The sequence below is a fragment of the Notolepis coatsorum genome (assembly GCF_963971535.1).
Source record: "Notolepis coatsorum genome assembly, chromosome: 3".
In the NCBI taxonomy this organism is placed as follows: Eukaryota; Metazoa; Chordata; class Actinopteri; order Aulopiformes; family Paralepididae; genus Notolepis; species Notolepis coatsorum.
In genome coordinates this window covers 79,591,792-79,614,087 of record NC_140167.1, presented here as the reverse complement: position 1 = coordinate 79,614,087, position 22,296 = coordinate 79,591,792, and the positions used below count along the sequence as shown (strand labels likewise).

At 43.7% G+C, this 22,296-nt stretch overlaps 1 protein-coding gene across 1 annotated transcript in view; it reads left to right on the top strand.

The window, feature by feature from the left end:
* Window positions 1-201: 201 nt before the first annotated feature.
* The window catches only part of ttc14 (tetratricopeptide repeat domain 14), a 39,013-nt gene continuing 16,918 nt past the window's right edge, over window positions 202-22,296 (top strand). The window contains exons 1-8 of the mRNA XM_084310258.1: window positions 202-330; window positions 3,392-3,556; window positions 4,940-5,064; window positions 6,244-6,443; window positions 12,230-12,314; window positions 14,952-15,081; window positions 17,943-18,098; window positions 18,718-18,789. Of these exons, the coding sequence (XP_084166384.1) occupies window positions 3,423-3,556; window positions 4,940-5,064; window positions 6,244-6,443; window positions 12,230-12,314; window positions 14,952-15,081; window positions 17,943-18,098; window positions 18,718-18,789 (902 nt within the window). The 5' untranslated portion in view covers window positions 202-330; window positions 3,392-3,422. The remainder of the gene's footprint in view (window positions 331-3,391; window positions 3,557-4,939; window positions 5,065-6,243; window positions 6,444-12,229; window positions 12,315-14,951; window positions 15,082-17,942; window positions 18,099-18,717; window positions 18,790-22,296) is intronic.

Genomic DNA, 22,296 nt, shown 5'->3' with positions numbered 1-22,296 from the left:
TTCAGACAAAACTAAATAACATACCTATTTAGTATAAGGTCTATTAAAAAAATGTACTCTTCAAAGAGTTGTGGTGCCTTGGAGAAGGAGGGACGATTCTGGGGTTAAAAAAAGTGAGAGAACTTGCCGCGGACAGACTGGGAACATTGCACAGTATTTCCCGGTCAGATTGTTTCTCAGGGGACAGCTTAGAGTGTGACACACTGACTTCAGCCTGGAACGGTCTGCTGCTGCTGTTTATTTACCAACCGAGAAGAGAAAACAACGCGAATGTACACGTTTATTAATATGATTATGAACTGCAGCAAAGGAGGGTCTTTATTCTTTAAGGTGAGTTGTGATGTTGTGTCGACAGTAATTATTATCGTTACAGCAGCCACCACCATGCCACGTATGTTGTTGTTCACGATATGTAACGTTAGCTAGCATGCTATTCTGGGGGGTGTTGTGTGATGCTTGATGCTAGATCACACGCGGTCAGTGTACACATTATAACCATAACCACTACCTACAAATAACTCATTACATGTAACACACGACGTGTTTAATCCGGGTCGTCCGATCTAGCATTATTATACCTTGGGTGAGATGTGACATTAAATGAATTGTGCACTTTTGTATTATTCTTCCTACTTTAGTATCACACACGTTTAGATAAGTAAATGGCCGAGAGTGGCGTCTTCTCTGGCGAACTGCTAACTAAATTGAACGTTAAAGTAACACTTAACACAAAAACGATTCATTTGACAATTTTGATGAATTGAAAATGGGGGACCCTGATGTAAACAAGACGAAAGTCTTTCTCTGGTCTGCATCCCCTTAACAATTGTGTGTATTGAGCCGTACTGTACCCATTCTGCAATCTGTTCATAAAGTTTTCAATCAATCAATTGTATCAGTTACTCGCCCCGTGAAGCCTTGGATTCATGAAGATGATTTTTCTTCTCGCATGTCTCCACGGTGAACGTAGAATCCATACAACGGTAGCAGGACCTATGGTAATGGCCCTCAGCAGCAACAAGCTCTCTACTAGTGACCGCAAGCATCCTTTGGTCAAGTTTGGTGATGGCTGCTTCTCGGAACATGCCACCCGCACGCAACTCTGAACACTGTACGAGAGGTTCCCTTGTGTTGCCATGTAGTTTTCACATAGTTGGAATATAAACGAAATGAACATAGAAGCACAATAGAATAGAATTATAAAAATAGGTATAGGCCAGGGGTGTACATGCATACAACTCACAAACTTTGAATGGATGGTTGCAGTTGAATGTGGATTTTCCCAGGGCAATGTACTTTATTTAATTATCACTCAGGAGGACCACAATCACCTCTTGTTTAAAAGAGACAAAGCATTCTGAGGTTGTTACATTTGAATGATACAGTTTGAAACAGGTATAGTTTTAAAGGTCCCATATTGTAGTCCTTTTCAAACGAGTTAAATAGGTATTTGAGGTCCGCTAAACATGTCTTTACTATATGCATTCTAGCAGCCTCTATACCCCTCCGTTTCAATCCTGTTCCCAAGCCCCGTTTCTGTAGATTAGATAGATTAGATTAGATCAGAATCAGAAAGGTCTTTTTTAATGCCAGAGATGCTAACTACTATTACACTGTCAAACACACACATTTCCCAAACGGTCTATTTTATCAAAAGATAATCTTGGGATGTATAGAAATGAATTACTGGCTTTATCCAATCTGTGGACCAATGTTCTGGAAATATATGCAAATGAACATATATGTATGTAGTAGACAATGCAACATTTGCATATTTAAACATAACATTTCCAAAAACCTTTTATACAGAAAAGAATAGTCTCAATTTAAGTAATGAACTGGGAAAGTATTGTGGTGATATCTATTATGTCAAATGTTTTACCCTTTTCAACTTTTCAGGTGGACCCCACAAAAGTCCCCTGCTATATTCTGCTCCCCTTTGCGTAATTCGTCCACGGCTCGGGCTGTGGTTGAGGTAGAGACATGATTGTAAACAGGTTATTGTGCGCCTGAGTCTCCCGAACACGTAGAGACACCCCCGAGTCGATCAGAGCTTCACTGGTAATAGGGGGTAGGTGCGCAAAAGTTACCATACCTCTGTGTAGGAAGGTCCGATCGACTCAGGGTTTGTCTCTACATGTTCAGGAGACACAGGCGCATACAAACATTATCATGGTCAATTATGGTCATGTCTCGACTCTAGTACCCAGACAACCCAACCTACGAGTTAATCTATGAGGGGGAGCAAAATATGGCAGGAGACTTATTTAGCAAAAACTCAGTTTTTTAACAAAAGCACTCCATACCTTCAGGAGGTGACCACTAATAAGCTACAAAACCAAAAGGTATCGTATCATAAACATAATCTAGGGATGTATAGGAGTAAAACATAAATAAAAAATCTAGAATTTGCCCACCCAGCTGAATCGGGTATCGGTAAAAGAAAAATATATATCCGGATATATATATTTTATAATAAGAAATAACAATTGAGTACATTTATATCTGTGTTAATTTGTTACATTTTGTTTCACTAAGTTAGGAAAGTAATGTTTTAACTTAAGTCAAGCCTGATGTTGCACAAAAGAATGATCCCAGTCTCTTCCACACAGTGAGGCATACAGTTTATTAATTGAACAATGGGTATCGGTACTCGGTATCGGGACTGAAATCGTCGGATCGGTGCATCCCTACTCTAAACACATGTATTTATCTAGTCTGTGCAGTAACTTACCTAAACACATGTATTTATCTAGTATGTGCAGTAACTTACCTCTAAACACATGTATTTATCTAGTCTGTGCAGTAACTTACCTCTAAACACATGTATTTATCTAGTATGTGCAGTAACTTACCTCTAAACTTATTGTATGTATCTAGTCTGTGCAGTATCTCTAAACGCATCATGGTGCTCTAGTGACACCTAGTGGTTGAATGTACTTAGTATGTTTTTAATCAACAAATCTGTAATATCTGTTTCCACACATACAATACCAGAGATGTTGTTCTCATTTTATACTAATTGCTGTGGTGCACTCTGGACTGAGAGTACCATGTAGATAGTTATTAATATTTATTATTGTTATATTGTAGAAATGTGTGCATTTAAATGTCTGTAAAGTCTCGACTACATTGAAAATGATGGTGACCTCAATTGTAATTTCGAGAATAAATAAAGGTTGATGATGATTTAAATCTAGTTACCAGAGATGTTCTTCTCATTTAAATCTAGTTATTACCAGAGATGTTCTTCTCATTTAAATCTAGTTATTACCAGAGATGTTCTTCTCATTTAAATGTAGTTCTTACCAGAGATGTGCTTATTCTTTTTCAGGAGTACATTGATCAAATAAACAAATGTTTGTTTTCTAATCCCTTTCCCACTTGTCAGGATACAGTGACAGCAGAGCTTTAAGGACATCATGGACAGAGACTTGTTGCGTCAGAGTCTGACCTACCATGGAGAGTCTCTGTTCCACCTGCTGGAGGGAGAACAGACGGAGAACCCAGACTTCCAGGCTGTAGTTTCTGACCTGCCCAAGGCCTCATATGAGAGGTAAGACAGGCTGTAGTTTCTGACCTGCCCAAGGCCTCATATGAGAGGTAAGACGGGCTGTAGTTTCTGACCTGCCCAAGGCCTCGTATGAGAGGTAAGACGGGCTGTAGGCCTCATATGAGAGGTAAGACAGGCTGTCGTTTCTGACCTGCCCAAGGCCTCATATGAGAGGTAAGACGGGCTGTAGTTTCTGACCTGCCCAAGGCCTCGTATGAGAGGTAAGACGGGCTGTAGGCCTCATATGAGAGGTAAGACGGGCTGTAAGCCTCATATGAGAGGTAAGACAGGCTGTAGGCCTCATATGAGAGGTAAGACAGGCTCTAGGCCTCGTATGAGAGGTAAGACGGGCTGTAAGCCTCATATGAGAGGTAAGACAGGCTGTAGGCCTCATATGAGAGGTAAGACGGGCTGTAGGCCTCATATGAGAGGTAAGACAGGCTGTAGGCCTCATATGAGAGGTAAGACGGGCTGTAGGCCTCATATGAGAGGTAAGACAGGCTGTAGGCCTCGTATGAGAGGTAAGACGGGCTGTAGGCCTCATATGAGAGGTAAGACGGGCTGTAGGCCTCATATGAGAGGTAAGACGGGCTGTAGGCCTCATATGAGAGGTAAGACGGGCTGTAGGCCTCATATGAGAGGTAAGACGGGCTGTAGGCCTCGTATGAGAGGTAAGACGGGCTGTAGGCCTCATATGAGAGGTAAGACGGGCTGTAGGCCTCGTATGAGAGGTAAGACGGGCTGTAGGCCTCGTATGAGAGGTAAGACGGGCTGTAGGCCTCGTATGAGAGGTAAGACAGGCTGTAGGCCTCGTATGAGAGGTAAGACGGGCTGTAGGCCTCATATGAGAGGTAAGACGGGCTGTAGGCCTCGTATGAGAGGTAAGACGGGCTGTAGGCCTCGTATGAGATGTAAGACGGGGCTGTAGGCCTCATATGAGAGGTAAGACGGGCTGTAGGCCTCATATGAGAGGTAAGACGGGCTGTAGGCCTCATATGAGAGGTAAGACAGGCTGTAGGCCTCGTATGAGAGGTAAGACGGGCTGTAGGCCTCATATGAGAGCAATATATAGACGTCTCCTCTATAGAACCAGAGCCATACATAGACAGAGTTGGTCCGGGTTGGACTGTCACCACGTGGCTGTCTCTATAGAACTGGGCAACACAATATGGTCATGTACTGGCCGACAGTAAATCAAGTGCGACGGAAACGTATTATATACAATATAAGTTATCTTGGCAAGAAGAGGTTGCCATGGCATCAGTGTTGAGACATCCACTTGTCCAACCTCGTATCACCACAGCTAGAAGTGTTGGCCAGAGCCACAGACAGTTAGTTTCTCTCCCAATACTGTATCTGTGTGTGTGTGTGTGTGCGTATGTCCAGTAGGGCTGGGGAGGTCTACAGTCTGGTGGAACAGTTCATCGCTAGGAAGGCTGACATCCTCTTCTCTCCATCATGGAGGACAGCAGCTCCACAAGACGACATCCAGGAGGAGGAGGAGGCAACAGGTAGAGAGAGTCTTTCTTCCTGTTTGATACCCACACAGTTTAAAACCTGACAGTCTTCCTGTTTGATACCCACACAGTTTAAAACCTGATAGTCTTCCTGTTTGATACCCACACAGTTTAAAACCTGATAGTCTTCCTGTTTGATACCCACACAGTTTAAAACCTGACAGTCTTTCTTCCTGTTTGATACCCACACAGTTTAAAACCTGACAGTCTTTCTTCCTGTTTGATACCCACACAGTTTAAACCTGACAGTCTTTCTTACAGTTTGATACCCACACAGTTTAAAACCTGACAGTCTTTCTTACAGATTGATACCCACACAGTTTAAAACCTGACAGTCTTTTTTCCTGATTGATACCCACACAGTTTAAAACCTGACAGTCTTTCTTACAGTTTGATACCCACACAGTTTAAAACCTGACAGTCTTTCTTACAGCTTGATACCCACACAGATTCAACCCTGATAGTTTTCCTGTTTGATACCCACACAGTTTAAACCCTGATAGTCTTCCTGTTTGATACCCACACAGTTTAAAACCTGACAGTCTTTCTTACAGTTTGATACCCACACAGTTTAAAACCTGACAGTCTTTCTTACAGCTTGATACCCACACAGATTCAACCCTGATAGTTTTCCTGTTTGATACCCACACAGTTTAAAACCTGATAGTCTTCCTGTTTGATACCCACACAGTTTAAAACCGGACAGTCTTTCTTCCTGTTTGATACCCACACAGTTTAAAACCTGACAGTCTTTCTTACAGCTTGATACCCACACAGTTTAAAACCTGACAGTCTTTCTTACAGCTTGATACCCACACAGATTCAACCCTGATAGTTTTCCTGTTTGATACCCACACAGTTTAAAACCTGATAGTCTTCCTGTTTGATACCCACACAGTTTAAAACCTGATAGTCTTCCTGTTTGATACCCACACAGTTTAAAACCTGACAGTCTTTCTTCCTGTTTGATACCCACACAGTTTAAAACCTGACAGTCTTCCTGTTTGATTCCCACACAGTTTAAAACCGGACAGTCTTTCTTCCTGTTTGATATTAAAACCTGACAGTCTTCCTGTTTGATACCCACACAGTTTAAAACATGACAGTCTTTCTTTCTGTTTGATACCCACACAGTTTAAAAGCTGACAGACTATATGGTGTTATGTGTGTCAGAGCCCTATGCCAGGATGCCTCCAGTAGAGCTGTTCATGGAGGTGTGTTATGAGGACCGGAGGATGATGCTCTACAGAGACCTGGAGCGTGGAGATGCGCTGGTGGGTAGGATCAACAACATCAGAGAGTACGGCTTCTTCCTCACCCTGCTGTGTGCAGCTGGAGGCCTGGCGAGAGACATCGAGGACCTGGAGCTGTCGGTGAGGCATCAGACTCACAAAAAAATTGCTTTACATTTATCTATTTATTTAACTATTAAACAATATAAAACTAATTGGCCATAATTGACTGAGCAAACTAATGCTTACTGCTGTAACCTATTAATAACACTTAAGTAAATCTGAAGATTATTATATAGCAGATGCCTTGGAGGATAAGTCGTGGACAACTGTAGCGTGTGCTTGTTTATACATAACCCCTTTCATGACTGTGATGCTTGAATACAGGGGCAGGGCTTGCATCACAGTCATGAAAGGGGAGCCCTAGTTTATACAGAGCTGGTGGTATGACTTGCTGGCTGAAATACGGAATGAATGAAAACTTTATTTAACAGATTGCAGAATGTGTACAATACAGTACGGCTCAATACACACAATTGTTAAGGGGATGCAGACCAGAGAAAGACGTTTGTCTTGTTTACATCAGGGTCCCCCTAATGACGAGAGGGAACTAGGTAGCGGGCTATATTACTTTTAACATGTGCTTAAACCCAGTGTTCTCGACAACGGAGTATGGTCGCAGATCTGCTGCTATAAAAACACATATGGCGTTTGTTATTGCTTTGGCCCGGTGTGAATTAATAGAGATGCTGCTTGAATGCAACGGGGAGCTGGGTTTGCACTAGGATATGTTTATTCCGTGTACCAGACAGTGATATTCACATTCGGGTGATGCCGTTTCAAATGCGTGATAAAGTTCGCAATAAAGTTGAACAATAACTGGCTTGTCAGTTAGTATTGACTCGCCATACTAAGTAGGGATGGGTACCGAATTCGGTACTTTTGATGTACCGAACCGAAACACGTCGGTACTACCGAGTATCGAATCAAGTGAGAAACCGAAAAAAAAATATAAAAAAAAATATATATATATATTTTTTTATTATTATTATTTTTTTTTTTTTTTTTTTTTTTACTTTTTTTTTTTCATGTCAACGTTCACACGCACAATATATGCTTACCTAGGATTTGACTTGATTCAACAACAAAGCAGTCGGAGCAATGACAAGCCGAAAACCGTCGAAATTGTAGTTATTTGAAGTTTGGATTTTTTTTTACGACTGAGGTAGGTAAATAAAATTTCTTGAGACTAAAGTACCGAAAAAAGGTACCGTTGGGTACCGGTATCGATTCACAGGTACCGGTACCGGTATCGGTTCAAATGTGAAAGGTACCCATCCCTAATACTAAGGCTAATATGCTATGCTGAATTACAGCTCTCGTTCAGTGTAGCTGCGTGCTGCGTGGAATGAACAAACAACATCCGGTTAGTTGTGCACGTTATATTAGGGCCGGGGGGATTTAAGTTTCGCAAAAAAAGGTTCCATATCGTTGCAATCGCTCGGTGCACAGCCCGTACTGTACCGGAGAGGACCACATTGAGGCGGTACAGTACGTATCCGCGTACCGGCGAGGCAAGCTATAACACTGACGAAGGAATATGTAATTGTAAAGTTTCAGGCTGCCATTAAATACTTGAACCTGAGAGTGCTGGTCTAGCTTCACTGCTTCTTTTTTATATAATACTTAATGGGATTTCAGCACCCAGTGTCGAATCTTGAGAGCGCAGTCTAACTTGACATTTAAAGGTAACACTTAAAATGTATTATTGCAGCGGCAAAAGGCGTGGTGAAAATGTTTGGGTGCACCGAAATTATGTGCTGGTGCACCTAAATGAAAAAGTTAGGCGCACTGGTGCAACCAATGTAAAAAGTTAGTCTGGAGCCCAGCGTCTTATGTAGTAAAGATACAAAGTTTATAACAATCCCACGGAAAATGTATGTTTTTACAAATGTTTTTGTAATGTGTGTACCAATAAAAATTCGGCATGATTATCCAAAATGGCCGTCCGCAGCCATTCATTTCGATGCTCTAGTCAAAACAATGGACTTCTTCGTCTTCTTAGTCACCTTCCCCCACTCCCAGCGCCCATCTCGGATCGCTTTCGGAGCAGACGCCCCTTGGCTACAACGGTGGTCAATAATTTTTGCCATCAGCGGTGACAGGTCAGTTCAGGACCGCTCACTATCGGACATGGTCACTCGTCCGAACAGCTTGTCAAAGGACGCTCGCCGTATGTTTCGTCTTGTAACTCGAGAATGGAATCATGCACTAGGTCGAGTGTGGTGACGATCAAAAGGCGGCAAATTCAACCGTCCAAAAATGTATTTGTTGATCAGCGAAAACGCAGCCCGGAAAGTGCTGCGACGTGCGCACACGACGATGCTTAACACTTTCAGTGCCCAGCAGGGGGCGCACGATTTAGTGCTTGAATGCCCAGCATCCACTTCAATGTTAGCGTTAATATTGCCTAATCTATGTTTTAAATTATGGCTATGTGTCTAATCTGCCCGTCGCTTATCAATGACTCATTTTCCAGTCAACATTGTCGAAGCGGATTGTTTTTTTATCGGTTCATTTCTATTTTATAGCATCTTGAAAAGCCCTCGTTTTCAAGGAAAATAAAAATATTCCATAATAAACGGAATATTCTAGAATACACAAAAAACATTCTCATTTTTCTGCCTATTTATGAATCGTTTTCAAATAAACGCTAGATTATCGCTAGTATGTGTACGTATGCACGCTATATAGGCAATCTGATATCTGCTCTGAAATATTTCCTGATCGCTCGCACAGCCAAACAGCCATATTAAACATAGGGGAAAAGCTTATATCTCCGTGAAAACAGGTCTGATTATCCTAAGACTGGTAAAATAGATTCCTTACCTGAGATCAGATGGTATCCAAAAAGATTATTCCAATTCCTGATCGCCATTCCAAAAATCGATCCTTTTATTGATCCAACGCTAGATACTGTAAAGACATATTACACGCTGTTCTGAGGCTCCACAATGACTGGGATCATCTCCGGTTACATGCGTGAGAAGTAAAATGTGGATTCCGGAGTTTTTTTTTCTCATCCATTTTCATTGAGTCCATTCCAAAAGGGTGCATTACCATCTGGGAGACGATAGGGGGCGCCTTTTTCACATCTCAGCTCCTGATGAGGCTGGTTTCCCAACGGTAGACTCGGTTGATGAAATATGAATTCAGATCGCTAATAAAAAAAATCACGCGAATTGTCGTGCTGGGCATTCAGGGGGCGGGCTGTTAACACGTGTTATGTTGTGGCTGGCATTCAAAGTGTTAAGAGGTTAACCAGCCACTACACCAGTTAACCAGCCACTACACCAGTTAACCAGCCACTACACCAGTTAACCAGCCAGTTAACCAGCCACTACACCAGTTAACCAGCCACTACACCAGTTAACCAGCCACTACACCAGTTAACCAGCTACTACACCAGTTAACCAGCCACTACACCAGTTAACCAGCCACTACACCAGTTAACCAGCCACTACACCAGTTAACCAGCCACTACACCAGTTAACCAGCTACTACACCAGTTAACCAGCTACTACACCAGTTAACCAGCTACTACACCAGTTAACCAGCCACTACACCAGTTAACCAGCTACTACACCAGTTAACCAGCCACTACACCAGTTAACCAGCTACTACACCAGTTAACCAACCAGTTAAGCAGCTACTACACCAGTTAACCAGCCACTACACCAGTTAACCATCTACTACACCAGTTAACCAACCAGTTAAGCAGCTACTACACCAGTTAACCAGCTACTACACCAGTTAACCAGCTACTACACCAGTTAACCAGCCACTACACCAGTTAACCAGCTACTACACCAGTTAACCAACCAGTTAAGCAGCTACTACACCAGTTAACCAGCCACTACACCAGTTAACCAGCTACTACACCAGTTAACCAACCAGTTAAGCAGCTACTACACCAGTTAACCAACCAGTTAAGCAGCTACTACACCAGTTAACCAGCTACTACACCAGTTAACCAGCTACTACACCAGTTAACCAACCAGTTAAGCAGCTACTACACCAGTTAACCAGCTACTACACCAGTTAACCAGCTACTACTCCAGTTAACCAGCTACTACACCAGTTAGCCAACCAGTTAAGCACCTACTACACCAGTTAACCAGCCACTACACCAGTTAACCAGTCACTACACCAGTTAACCAGCCACTACACCAGTTAACCAGCCACTACACCAGTTAACCAGCTACTACACCAGTTAACCAGCCACTACACCAGTTAACCAGCCACTACACCAGTTAACCAGCTACTACACCAGTTAACCAGCCACTACACCAGTTAACCAGCTACTACACCAGTTAACCAGCCACTACACCAGTTAACCAGCCACTACACCAGTTAACCAGCTACTACACCAGTTAACCAGCTACTACACCAGTTAGCCAACCAGTTAAGCACCTACTACACCAGTTAACCAGCCACTACACCAGTTAACCAGCCACTACACCAGTTAACCAGCCACTACACCAGTTAACCAGCCACTACACCAGTTAACCAGCTACTACACCAGTTAACCAGCCACTACACCAGTTAACCAGCCACTACACCAGTTAACCAGCTACTACACCAGTTAACCAGCCACTACACCAGTTAACCAGCTACTACACCAGTTAACATGCTACTACACCAGTTAACCAGCCACTACACCAGTTAACCAGCCACTACACCAGTTAACCAGCCACTACACCAGTTAACCAGCTACTACACCAGTTAACATGCTACTACACCAGTTAACCAGCCACTACACCAGTTAACCAGCCACTACACCAGTTAACCAACCACTACACCAACTAACCAGCCACTACACCAGTTAACCAGCCACTACACCAGTTAACCAGCCACTACACCAGTTAACATGCTACTACACCAGTTAACCAGCTACTACACCAGTTAACCAGCTACTACACCAGTTAACCAGCTACTACACCAGTTAACATGCTACTACACCAGTTAACCAGCCACTACACCAGTTAACCAACCACTACACCAACTAAGCAGCCACTACACCAGTTAACCAGCCACTACACCAGTTAACCAGCCACTACACTAGTTAACATTCTACTACACCAGTTAACCAGCCACTACACTAGTTAACATGCTACTACACCAGTTAAGCAGCTACTACACCAGTCACCCAGCCACTACACTAGTTAACATGCTACTACACCAGTTAACCAGCCACTACACTAGTTAACATTCTACTACACCAGTTAACCAGCCACTACACTAGTTAACATGCTACTACACCAGTTAACCAGCTACTACACCAGTCACCCAGCCACTACACCAGTTAAGCAGCTACTACACCAGTCAACCAGCCACTACACTAGTTAACATGCTACTACACCAGTTAACCAGCCACTACACTAGTTAACATGCTACTACACCAGTCAACCAGCCACTACACTAGTTAACATGCTACCACACCAGTCAACCAGCCACTACACTAGTTAACATGCTACTACACCAGTCAACCAGCCACTACACTAGTTAACATGCTACTACACCAGTCAACCAGCCACTACACTAGTTAACATGCTACTACACCAGTCAACCAGCCACTACACTAGTTAACATGCTACTACACCAGTCAACCAGCCACTACACTAGTTAACGAGTCAGTAGATTTGCTTGGTATTTTCAGTTATTCATTAATGAACGTTAGAAATAGCTGATTTCCCATCTACAGTCTGTAGCATACAGCCCCATTTTATATGGTCAAATAATTTACAGATTGGACCTTTAATCATCCGATCTGTAAATTAAACCAGCTTGCTGTGTCCAGTTGTAACAGAATAACATTGATGCTGTGTGAACAACACTCTGTTCTGTGTTAACATCTTCCTCTCCAGGCACTGTGTCACATCAAAGAGATTCCCTCCACTGGCAGCCACGACGACCCTCTCTCTTACTACCAGATAGGAGACCTGATCAGAGGTAAATCCAGTTAGAAACTAGCAATGCTCTGATCGATCAGCCGCCAATCATATCGGTCCATATTCTTTCATTCAGATCAGCAAAACACATGAAGGCCATTCAGAAGAGCCAATCAGATCAGCAAAACACATGAAGGCCATTCAGAAGAGGCAATCAGATAAGCAAAACACAAGACAATTCCTCTACCCGCGGCAAAAAGCTCAGCTCAAATGGCTTCACCAAGCAGTTCTCCCAGCTCTCTGGCAAGACGATACGATCAACCCCTATTAGGGGTGTAACGGTACGTGTATTCGTCCTGCGACTTCACGGTTCGGTACATCCAGCCATACGTCTCATACCACTAGGTGAAACTAGGGTTGCACATTTTACAAATATATGCTCAATATTTTTACTTTACACTGGCTTACTAACAGTCTTAACACAGAAGGTCATTATATTTAACGTTGAATATCAAGCTTGTATTGCCACATTTAGATGATGATGATTACTAACGTGGATTCCTGAACACAGAATGACACCGTTATCACCGACTGACTACCGCGGCAAGCCTAGGTGGAACTAAGTATAACGTAATAAAAATAAATATATAATAATCATTATACATATTTTTTTCCTGTTGTACCGAACCATGACCCCAGAACCGAGGTACGTACCGAACTGTGGCTTCTGTGTACTGTTACACCCCTAACCCCTATAGTTAATCCAAACGAGAGAGGATTATATCTGAGGGTGCAGCTTAACGTGTTTTATTCCAGGAACCGTTTGAAAAGGGCCTTATCGTGACGGGGTTTCCAGCCTGGATGGCGGCTGCTACAAGCCTCAGCTCAGGCTCCACTCTGGCCAGGCCTCAGCCTGCGTTGTAAACTCTAGAAACTGGTTCTAAACTCTAGATGTCTACATTATAAACTAGTTCTAAACTCTAGATGTCTACATTATGAACTAGTTCTAAACTCTAGATGTCTACATTATGAACTGGTTCTAAACTCTAGATGTCTACATTATGAACTGGTTCTAAACTCTAGATGTCTACATTATAAACTAGTTCTAAACTCTAGATCTCTACATTATAAACTAGTTCTAAACTCTAGATCAGGGGTCTCAAACTCAATTTACCTGGGGGCCGCTGGAGGTAGAGTCTGGGTGAGGCTGGGCCGCATCAAATATTCCACAAAAAAAGGGTTTCAAGTATTCCAAAAAAAAGTACAACTGATCCAATCTTCTCAATATTTAGCAATAACATTTCAGAACATGAACAGTTCTTCAGAACATGAACGGTTCTTCAGAACATAGGCTTCTCAGTGGTGTCAGTGGACTCATCCACATGCAGCTATGGAAATGCACTGCATTTTTTTTTTATTCTATCACAAAGCTGTTTAATCAAATCACCAGCCAGTATTTCAGTTATTCTGGTTGCTGTGCGATCTGAGGGGGATTTGCTTTTGTTTGCCTTCAAACATGGTCTCCATCACTTCAGTCATACATTATTTTATTATGTATGCATCAGAGAGAGAGAATGGCTTCTTGTGTTTAGCAAACACCCATGCCACCCGTGGTTGCTTTTTCTCGTTGTGACATAGATTTAACAATAATTCTGCTTGCAGCTTGATATGATTTTCATTCCATTTATTTGTGTGGTTCTTAGCACTGAATTTTGAGGGAAGGTTCCATCAAAATAACTGTTGTTTTGTAGTGGCGTTTCATATTGCCACTCTTCACAAGAGCTACCGTTTCTTGGCATATTAGTCACATTGGTTTGGTGCTGGACTCAGGATGAACGCATATTTTTCAGTCCATTCACCTTTGAATTGCAGTCGACTTTTCTTTTACTGGCCATCTTTGAATATCCCATATTTGTCTGCTGCCTGCCTGCTGGCGAAACTAGCTACATTTATCTCACGGAGATAAAACTGGGAGCAAGGCTACTGTAGATGCGCTGTCAACTCTCTGCTCTGACTCGGACTGAAAGAGACGACACGCATTCCCTGAAGACCCGCCCTATTACTCCCCTACTCTGCCTCTGATTCGCAGACTGTGGGTGGGGGGGGGGGAGAAACTCTGACGGGACGCTGAATGTGATTGGACCAGACCCGTACACAGACACAGACAGTGGCAGTGCAGCCGGACATGCAGAGCACTGCTCGCAGAGGAGAGAGATAGCGAGGATGCATTTGCCTTCCACTTTACTTGGTATCACTCCGGAATCATGTTTCAACCAAGTCACTAACGTAACGTTGCTGTCATGAGCCTGCGCTATGATAGCCTACAAGTGATAAAATAAATAAAACTTCCAACTCGCGCAACGACTCGGCAACAAGTTGCGCGCGGGCCGCATTAACACTAAACTTTGATGTCAAGTAGGGGGCCGCAAAATATCATCCCGCGGGCCGTGAGTTTGAGACCCCTGCTCTAGATGTCTACATTATAAACTGGTTCTAAACTCTAGATGTCTACATTATGAACTGGTTCTAAACTCTAGATGTCTACATTATGAACTAGTTCTAAACTCTAGATGTCTACATTCTAAACTGGTTCTAAACTCTAGATCTCTACATTCTAAACTGGTTCTAAACTCTTGATGTCTACTGGAACTATGCTGTGTATGGTGGTACTATTTAACCAGCTCTGTGCTGCCCCTAGCTGGAGTAAAGGACATTGACCGGTACCAGGAGAAGATCACAGTATCTCTGCTCCCTGCGTCTCTCTCTCCACGCCTTGAACACATCAAACTGGGTGTCATAGCCAGAGAGGAGCTGCCGCTTCACTACAGGTAACACATCAGTCTGTTAGAGAACAGAGGAGCTTTAAGACAAATATTTTGTGTAACATCTGTGATTTATTTGTATTTTTATTTTAACACTTTCAGCGCCCCTTATCCCTGTAGCTAATGTGGCAGCTTTCCATAGCCTATTTTCACTGTGCGTCACTATGTTTGGAGAGCTATATCTATATTCTATATTATAGCTATGGAGACAATACTATGGTCATTTGACAGTCACTCTCTCCCGTCGAACATGCAAAAAAATAGATACTTTTTTTCATGTATACGTTTGCACGTTATCCCGTGGTGAATATTGTATAGTTTAGGAGTGATCTGGGCTAATTCCTGAAAAGCTGAGTTATAGGGCACTATGTGAATTTAGCTAAAGTTGTTGGCGTTTCTCGCCTGGACATGCTACTATTTCCAAATCAAATGTATATAATAGGTATTATGTTTCATCATGAATGCATCAAAGGGCGGGGGGGTCGTTTTTTGATGCTCTGATCGTCATCAACGGCATTCGCTTTGAACACCACACACTAGGGGTGGAACGGTTCACAAAATGTTCGGTTTGTATCATGGTTTTGGGGTCACGGTTTTCGGTTCGGTTCGATATACGTTGTTTTTTATATAAAAAAAAATGTAACACTCAAAAATCTAAACATGCTTCTCACTGCACTTTTTACAGTCTATTGTTGTCTCACTGTTCTGTCCTGTCTTGCACTTTACTTATAATTATTTATTTACTGTTGTATTGTTCTTAATGTGAAAAAAAGCATGCACTGTAAACGTCAAATCAAGTTCCATTTGTACTGCAATATGGTGGATAAAGTAATCTGAATCTGAATAATTTATTAATAAAAAAATATATAGGTTTACAGTGTTTACAGCCTTAAATAATGTTTGGCACACAAAGACCGAACTGACTGAAAAATATAGGCTACATTTGTCAAAGTATTAACTTTGTGCAAACAAACAATATGCTCAGCCAGCACTAGACTTTCCTTTCTTTAATATAAACACAAAAAAACAATGTTTAAATTCCCTGATTGTCAGTTCTTAATGGAAAGAGTTGTTTTCTGCTTGAAATTTAAGTGCAGTATTTGAAATACAATGAAAGGAATATGGCTGGAAAAGTGTCACTGTTATTTAAAATAAACAAATTAGAAGGCCATCAATATAAATTGCAGCATACATCAAACTAACACACACACTGTACTGTTTCAAAACAACACTGCTCTGTTCATTTTTTTTTTTTTTTTTTTTTATATTATCTTTCTTCCCCTCCTTTTTCCCGATTTTTCTCCCATCCCACCCTTCCTGGTTGTTGCGTACTTTCCCCTACTGTTGGTCCGGGAGACCGGAGACTGTCACATGCTTTCCTCCGACGCATGTGCAGCCTGGGGCAGGCCAACCTGGCCGCGCAGGTTCTCACCGGGGAGAGTGTAGCGTGTGGGAGGCCACACTATCTCTCCTCAGATCCAACCCTCGTTGAGCAGGCGCCCCGACCGAACTGTAGGGGTCGCTGTCCACAACGCCCAGGACCCACCCTTCAGCTTCCCACCCCCTGATACAGCCAATTGTATCAGCGTGAGAGGACAGCCAAGCTGATAGCAACGCCGGGAGCTGGATTCGAACAGGCGAATCCTAGTGTCTCCCGGTGTTGGTGACGAACGTAATCTCCGTGCGCCACCTGCCCCCCCCCAGATTCATTCTATTTTTAAAATACGTACATTATCTGTCTACATTTATTTAGACTAACATTAGTAGTAGTAGCTACGATAACATTGCATTGACTGTATTAGCTGGCGGGCTACCATAGTTCAACATGCGTTGTGTTGTACAAACTGCTAACGCTATGGCAAGATGTGTGTAGGCCTATGTAATGTTAATGGCTATGTTTTTAAAGTTGTAATGAAGATTGATTTATATTGTGCTTGCCATTTTTACACAAACTGACTAGCACCTGGCTGCAGTGCTGCTGCTGCAGCCAGCGCTCACCTCTCCCGGCTCCGTGCCAAATTATTATTATTTTATTTTTTTTGCGCATCCCCTGAACCGTACGATACACAGACGCCCCGAACCGTGGGGGTCGTACCGTACGGTACACGGTCCAAATGCGTATCGTTCCACCCCTACCACACACGCTGATCAGCTGGATCGATATGAAATCATTGTAGGATCAAGGTGGAATTGACGTCAGATAGTCCTTACCTTTGATCAGGGGTATTCCAAAAAGAATATTCCAATTGTCTGATCGTGATTTCCAGTATTGGTGTCCATCGGGTCCCCGACATAATCCGGCACAACACATGCATCGAGCGTTAGACTTGCCTGGACCAAATTCTCCGCCCGGAGGACATTAGATGTGACACAGGGTCTGGAACAGGGTTTCAAAGGGTGGGTGATACTGCCACCTAGCAGGATCTGGCCGGTACTGCACTTTTGGCATCTCCGTATGGTTTTCAGCTGTAACATATAGGTCCGTGAGTGTACTATTGATATTAAAATCGAAAAAAAGGAAAAACGATCTAACGGTTGGCGAGCAAACACATAATATTACGTGGTTGCAGCAGAATGAGTTAAACATGCCCTCTCCTCTCCTCCTCATCTCTCCTTTCCTCCTCCTCTCTCCTCCTGTTCTCTCCTCCTCTCCTCTCCTCTATTATCCCGTTCTCTCCTCTCCTGTTCTCTCCTCTCCTCTCCTGTTCTCTCTTCTCCTGTTCTCTCTTCTCCTGTTCTCTCCTCTCCTGTTCACTCCTCCTCTCCTCTCTTCTCCTGTTCTCTCCTCTCCTGTTCACTCCTCCTCTCCTCTCTTCTCCTGTTCTCTCCTCCTCTCCTCTCCTGTTCTCTCATCTCCTCTCCTCTAGTCGTAGTTTGCGTGTGGCCAGTGACACCAGTGAGACATATGAGTGCGTCCTGAAGAGTTGCCATGGTTACCACAACCCCTCCGTGGTGGAGTACCTCCTGGGGAAGGTGGGGGTCAGCGACACACAGCCTCCATCTTTAATGAGAGGCCTACAGAGGTACGACTAACCCACTGGTTGACTGACTGACTGACTGACTGACTGGTTTACTGACTGACTGACTGACTGGTTTACTGACTGACTGGTTGACTGACTGACTGACTGACTGGTTTGCTGTCTGACTGACTGACTGGTTTATTGACTGACTGACTGACTGACTGGTTTAAGGACTGACTGACTGGTTTACTCACTGGCTGACTGGTTTACTGACTGACTGGTTTACTGCCTGACTGGTTTACTGACTGACTGGTTTACTGACTGACTGACTGGTTTACTGGTTGACTGACTGGCTGACTGACTGACTGACTGGTTTACTGACTGCCTGGTTTACTGACTGGCTGGTTTACTGACTGGCTGGTTTACTGACTGACTGGCTGGTTTACTGACTGACTGACTGGTTTACTGACTGACTGACTGACTGACTGGTTTACTGACTGACTGGCTGGTTTACTGACTGGCTGACTGGTTTACTGACTGACTGACCCGTTTTACTGACTGACTGGTTGGCTGGTTTACTGACTGACTGACTGGCTGGCTGGTTTACTGACTCACTGACTGGCTGACTGGTTTACTGACTTCTCTCTCTCTCTCTCTCTCTCTCTCTCCCCCCCCTCTCCAGTAAACTTTTCCAGGAGGAAGACTTTGCATCTGTGATTAGGAAGAAACAGTCTGCATCCTGGGCTCTCAAGTGGTAACTTTCATTTTTACCCGGACATTTAACTTTTACCCTGACCTGAGTTTGAGTTTACATACAGAAATAAGGGTTCATACATACAGTTGTAGCGCTTAGGGCTCTCTGCATAATAAGTATAATAATAAGTAAGACAAACGATGAGTGTAACTATAAGTAAGGGATGATGTATAGCTACGAGGTCATTGTCGCAAAATAATTGACCGACACGGAGTTTAGAATACCGAGGCGCCTCGCCGAGGTGTTCTATACATTATCCCACTTATTACATGGCTAACTTACTAACAAAAAAATTTAACGGCGTGGTCTCATTTCTGGTAATTTATTTGGACATTTCCATTTATGGTGAAATTGGACCAGTTGAGGGGGGCGTTCGTCGGGACATTCATGTTCAGGCCCGTCTCTGTGCGTTCTGGTCCGGCTGGTCCAGGTCTTTCCGCACCTACAACACAAATAATATAACAAGTTTTCTATGCAACCTATTTAGGCCTCTCCTTGTACTGGGTTACTACTATAGCCTACTTACCAGCGTGTCTGTTCCCGGAGGACACCACGGCTGGAGGGCATACCTACAACACATAATAGACATCAGTTTGCTATGCGTTAAGCCTGGCACTTGTGATGGCTGTTAAATAGTAAGTAGGATGTTATAGGCTAGCACTCACCAGACAGGATATTGCTCCATTTCTCCCTGTCTGTGGTGGAGGGGGTCCAGTATGACTTAAGACTTCCCTCGCACCTATGCCCGGTCACTGTCATGATCTCCCTGGTGTCGAGACCTGCCTCGGACAGGCGCTGCACGGCCGTGCTCCGCAGGCTGTGGTTGGTATAACGCTGCGAGAGTCCGGCTGCGAGGCTGATGGTGGGCATCATTTGGCCTAGATGATTATGCCCCATAGCTTGGAGTACCACACTGACTCTGTGTTTAAGTCATGCTGTGGTCTCCTCAGCGGATGGTGGAAAAGGGCAGTACTAGCAGAAGAGGGTAACAGGGAGAGATATTTTTTTAGACTGGCCACGGGCCAGGTGGGGTCGCCGGGCGTTGAAAACATTGTTCCTCTGTACATCTCCTTGCAGGGATCCCTGGCGTCTTTGTGATTTTTTGACTCGATGTTGTGCGTCAGGACAAAATATTATTTTCTGTTCTCGTCAACTTTCAGCTCGAAGGAATCTCTTCTCATCTCCCTCGTTCCCTCTCGTCCCCTCCTGGCCAGGTGTAATTGAATATCGAACCACACTTTGCGCACAAGTCCAGTCGCCGAAGTTGGTGCCAACGCACTGGACTTGCGCACTGCGCAGGATGGCCATGTCCGCTGTGGTGATGCCAGGATGGTGTCGTCTGGTGTCTTGGTCATTTTTACGCAGCTTTTTGATTACGGACTTAAACACCCCGTTACATGGATCAAAAGAAGGACTCTTCATTGCATCCATTTTTGAAAAATGTCTGCAGATTCCTGCGCGCAGGGCCATGTAGCTTGCCACAGAGTAAGCCGTTCCTTTGCTTGTTTGAACGGATGCGTAAAATACGCGGAGTGCCTGGTTAAATTCTTCAGCGCTGACCTCTCCGTCCACATCTAGTGGTCTCTTCGTCTCCTTCAGCCAGTCCTGAAACACCCCCATTGCCCACACTGTACTTTTCTTGGTGTTTTTTTCATGCCGGTCCTCTTCAATTCGATCCACCTCATTTTCACCGACATCTCGATGTCTCTTGGTGCCTGTCTCCGTGGCCGCTTTCTCAACGTTAACGTGATCGGTTGTAATATTTTCCGTTGTCTTACTTTGTTTTGCCGGGGGCGACCATTCGTGATTTAAATCGAAATTAATGTTAAAATTCTCAACACTGTAACTGTAGGCCATTGTGGATGTAACTTATGCAGTCGTTTTGAAAAGTAGGTTATACAAACAACAGGCCTCTGTGGTTAATTGCCTCATGGGTCGGCAGGTGTGTCAGTGGGCTTGATTGCTCCGGCTGCGAACAGTGGTCATTATTGCGCGTTGCCCGTAGCAGCGGTGAATTATCGAGAAATAATTGACCGCTGCTATGGGCAACCGAGCGCTATTGACCAATCACAATCAAGCATTTTGGCGAATGTTAAAACGCCATATAATAACAGATGTTAATGTATTGCGATGCAGACGGCCGTCAGGACACTTGATATAAGTAATCAAAATGTCCAATCTAATGAATTTCGATTGCTCATTATAGCCTGCTGCAGGAAAAGTGGCTGCAGGAGGTCGGCTGGCTGGCTTCAAACGAATGATGCCCAATGATGTGGTGCAAACTATGCTGTGAAAACTCTGGCGAATAGAAACAGTGCCTTTTTATACTGGGACTAAAAACTTTAATCATCCAACTTTTGATAAGCATGCGAGTAGCGAAAGCAATTGATAACAGGCGCACCCAGGTGATGGAGCCGCTGTCAACGTTGGAATTTACAACGGGTCGTTCCCAAATTACGTCAGATGGTGAACCGCCATCCTGTGCACCGCCCCCACCCTGGAGAACTGCGCCAAGTCAGCTGATCGCACGGCCCCATACATATATTTTAACGGTTTAATTGAAAATAAACTATACGTCACGTTATCCACATATGATGTATCCCTCTATTTTGTTTATCCTGTGAGATGGGTCATGAAAGAAATATATTAACACATTGCCCGCCAGCAGCAGGGGGCGCTGATCCCCCTTCAGCGCCAGGTCTTTATTCAATGGATATAGTTTTAGAATGCCAAACTTGCTAGTCCTAAAACTATATTTTATATTATAGCTATGGATCTAATAACGCCGTCGACTGTCAGTGAGTTGCTTCTGGTCAACATGCAAAAAACAGATACAGATACTGTACATTTCCGTTTTATACCACTTTGAATATGAGTATAGTTTGAGTGATTCTGAGTAATTCCAGGAAAAGACGAGAAAAGGCATTTTGTGTAATCCAGTTATCACGTTGTAATTTTTCGGCTGATTATCTAATCATCCTGAAATCAACGCTAGATTATCCTTATGTCTCCTCGTGCATACATGAAATGGCCCTCGTAGCGGAGCGCCCCCCCCCCCCACCGCAGCCAACGGTAGAAAGCACAACACGGTCCACACAGATAGCTTTGATCGCGGGAGAAAGAAATATCAGTGTATATATATATAGTATGTGTGGAGTTTACATGTTCTCCCCGTGCTCGCAAGGGTTTCCCCCCTGATAAGATAAACCCAATGGAAAAACATGCACAACAATAGATCGCTAACGCTGTGGCGTCCTTGACGAAGACGGGCAGGAGCACTTGGATTGGTCCCCTGGCGCGGCTCACGTTGACGCCTGTCTGCTCCCGGCTGCCCTTGGGGGGGAAGGACGACGGGATGGGTTAATCGCAGATACGAATTGCATGCATGCATCGCATGTGTGCCGATTGATGACCTCTGAGCAGGTCCTAAATTATTATTATTATTATAGTGTTCTTACCTTGTTTCTGATGTAATGCAAAAAGAATTATCCAATTATCTGATCGCCA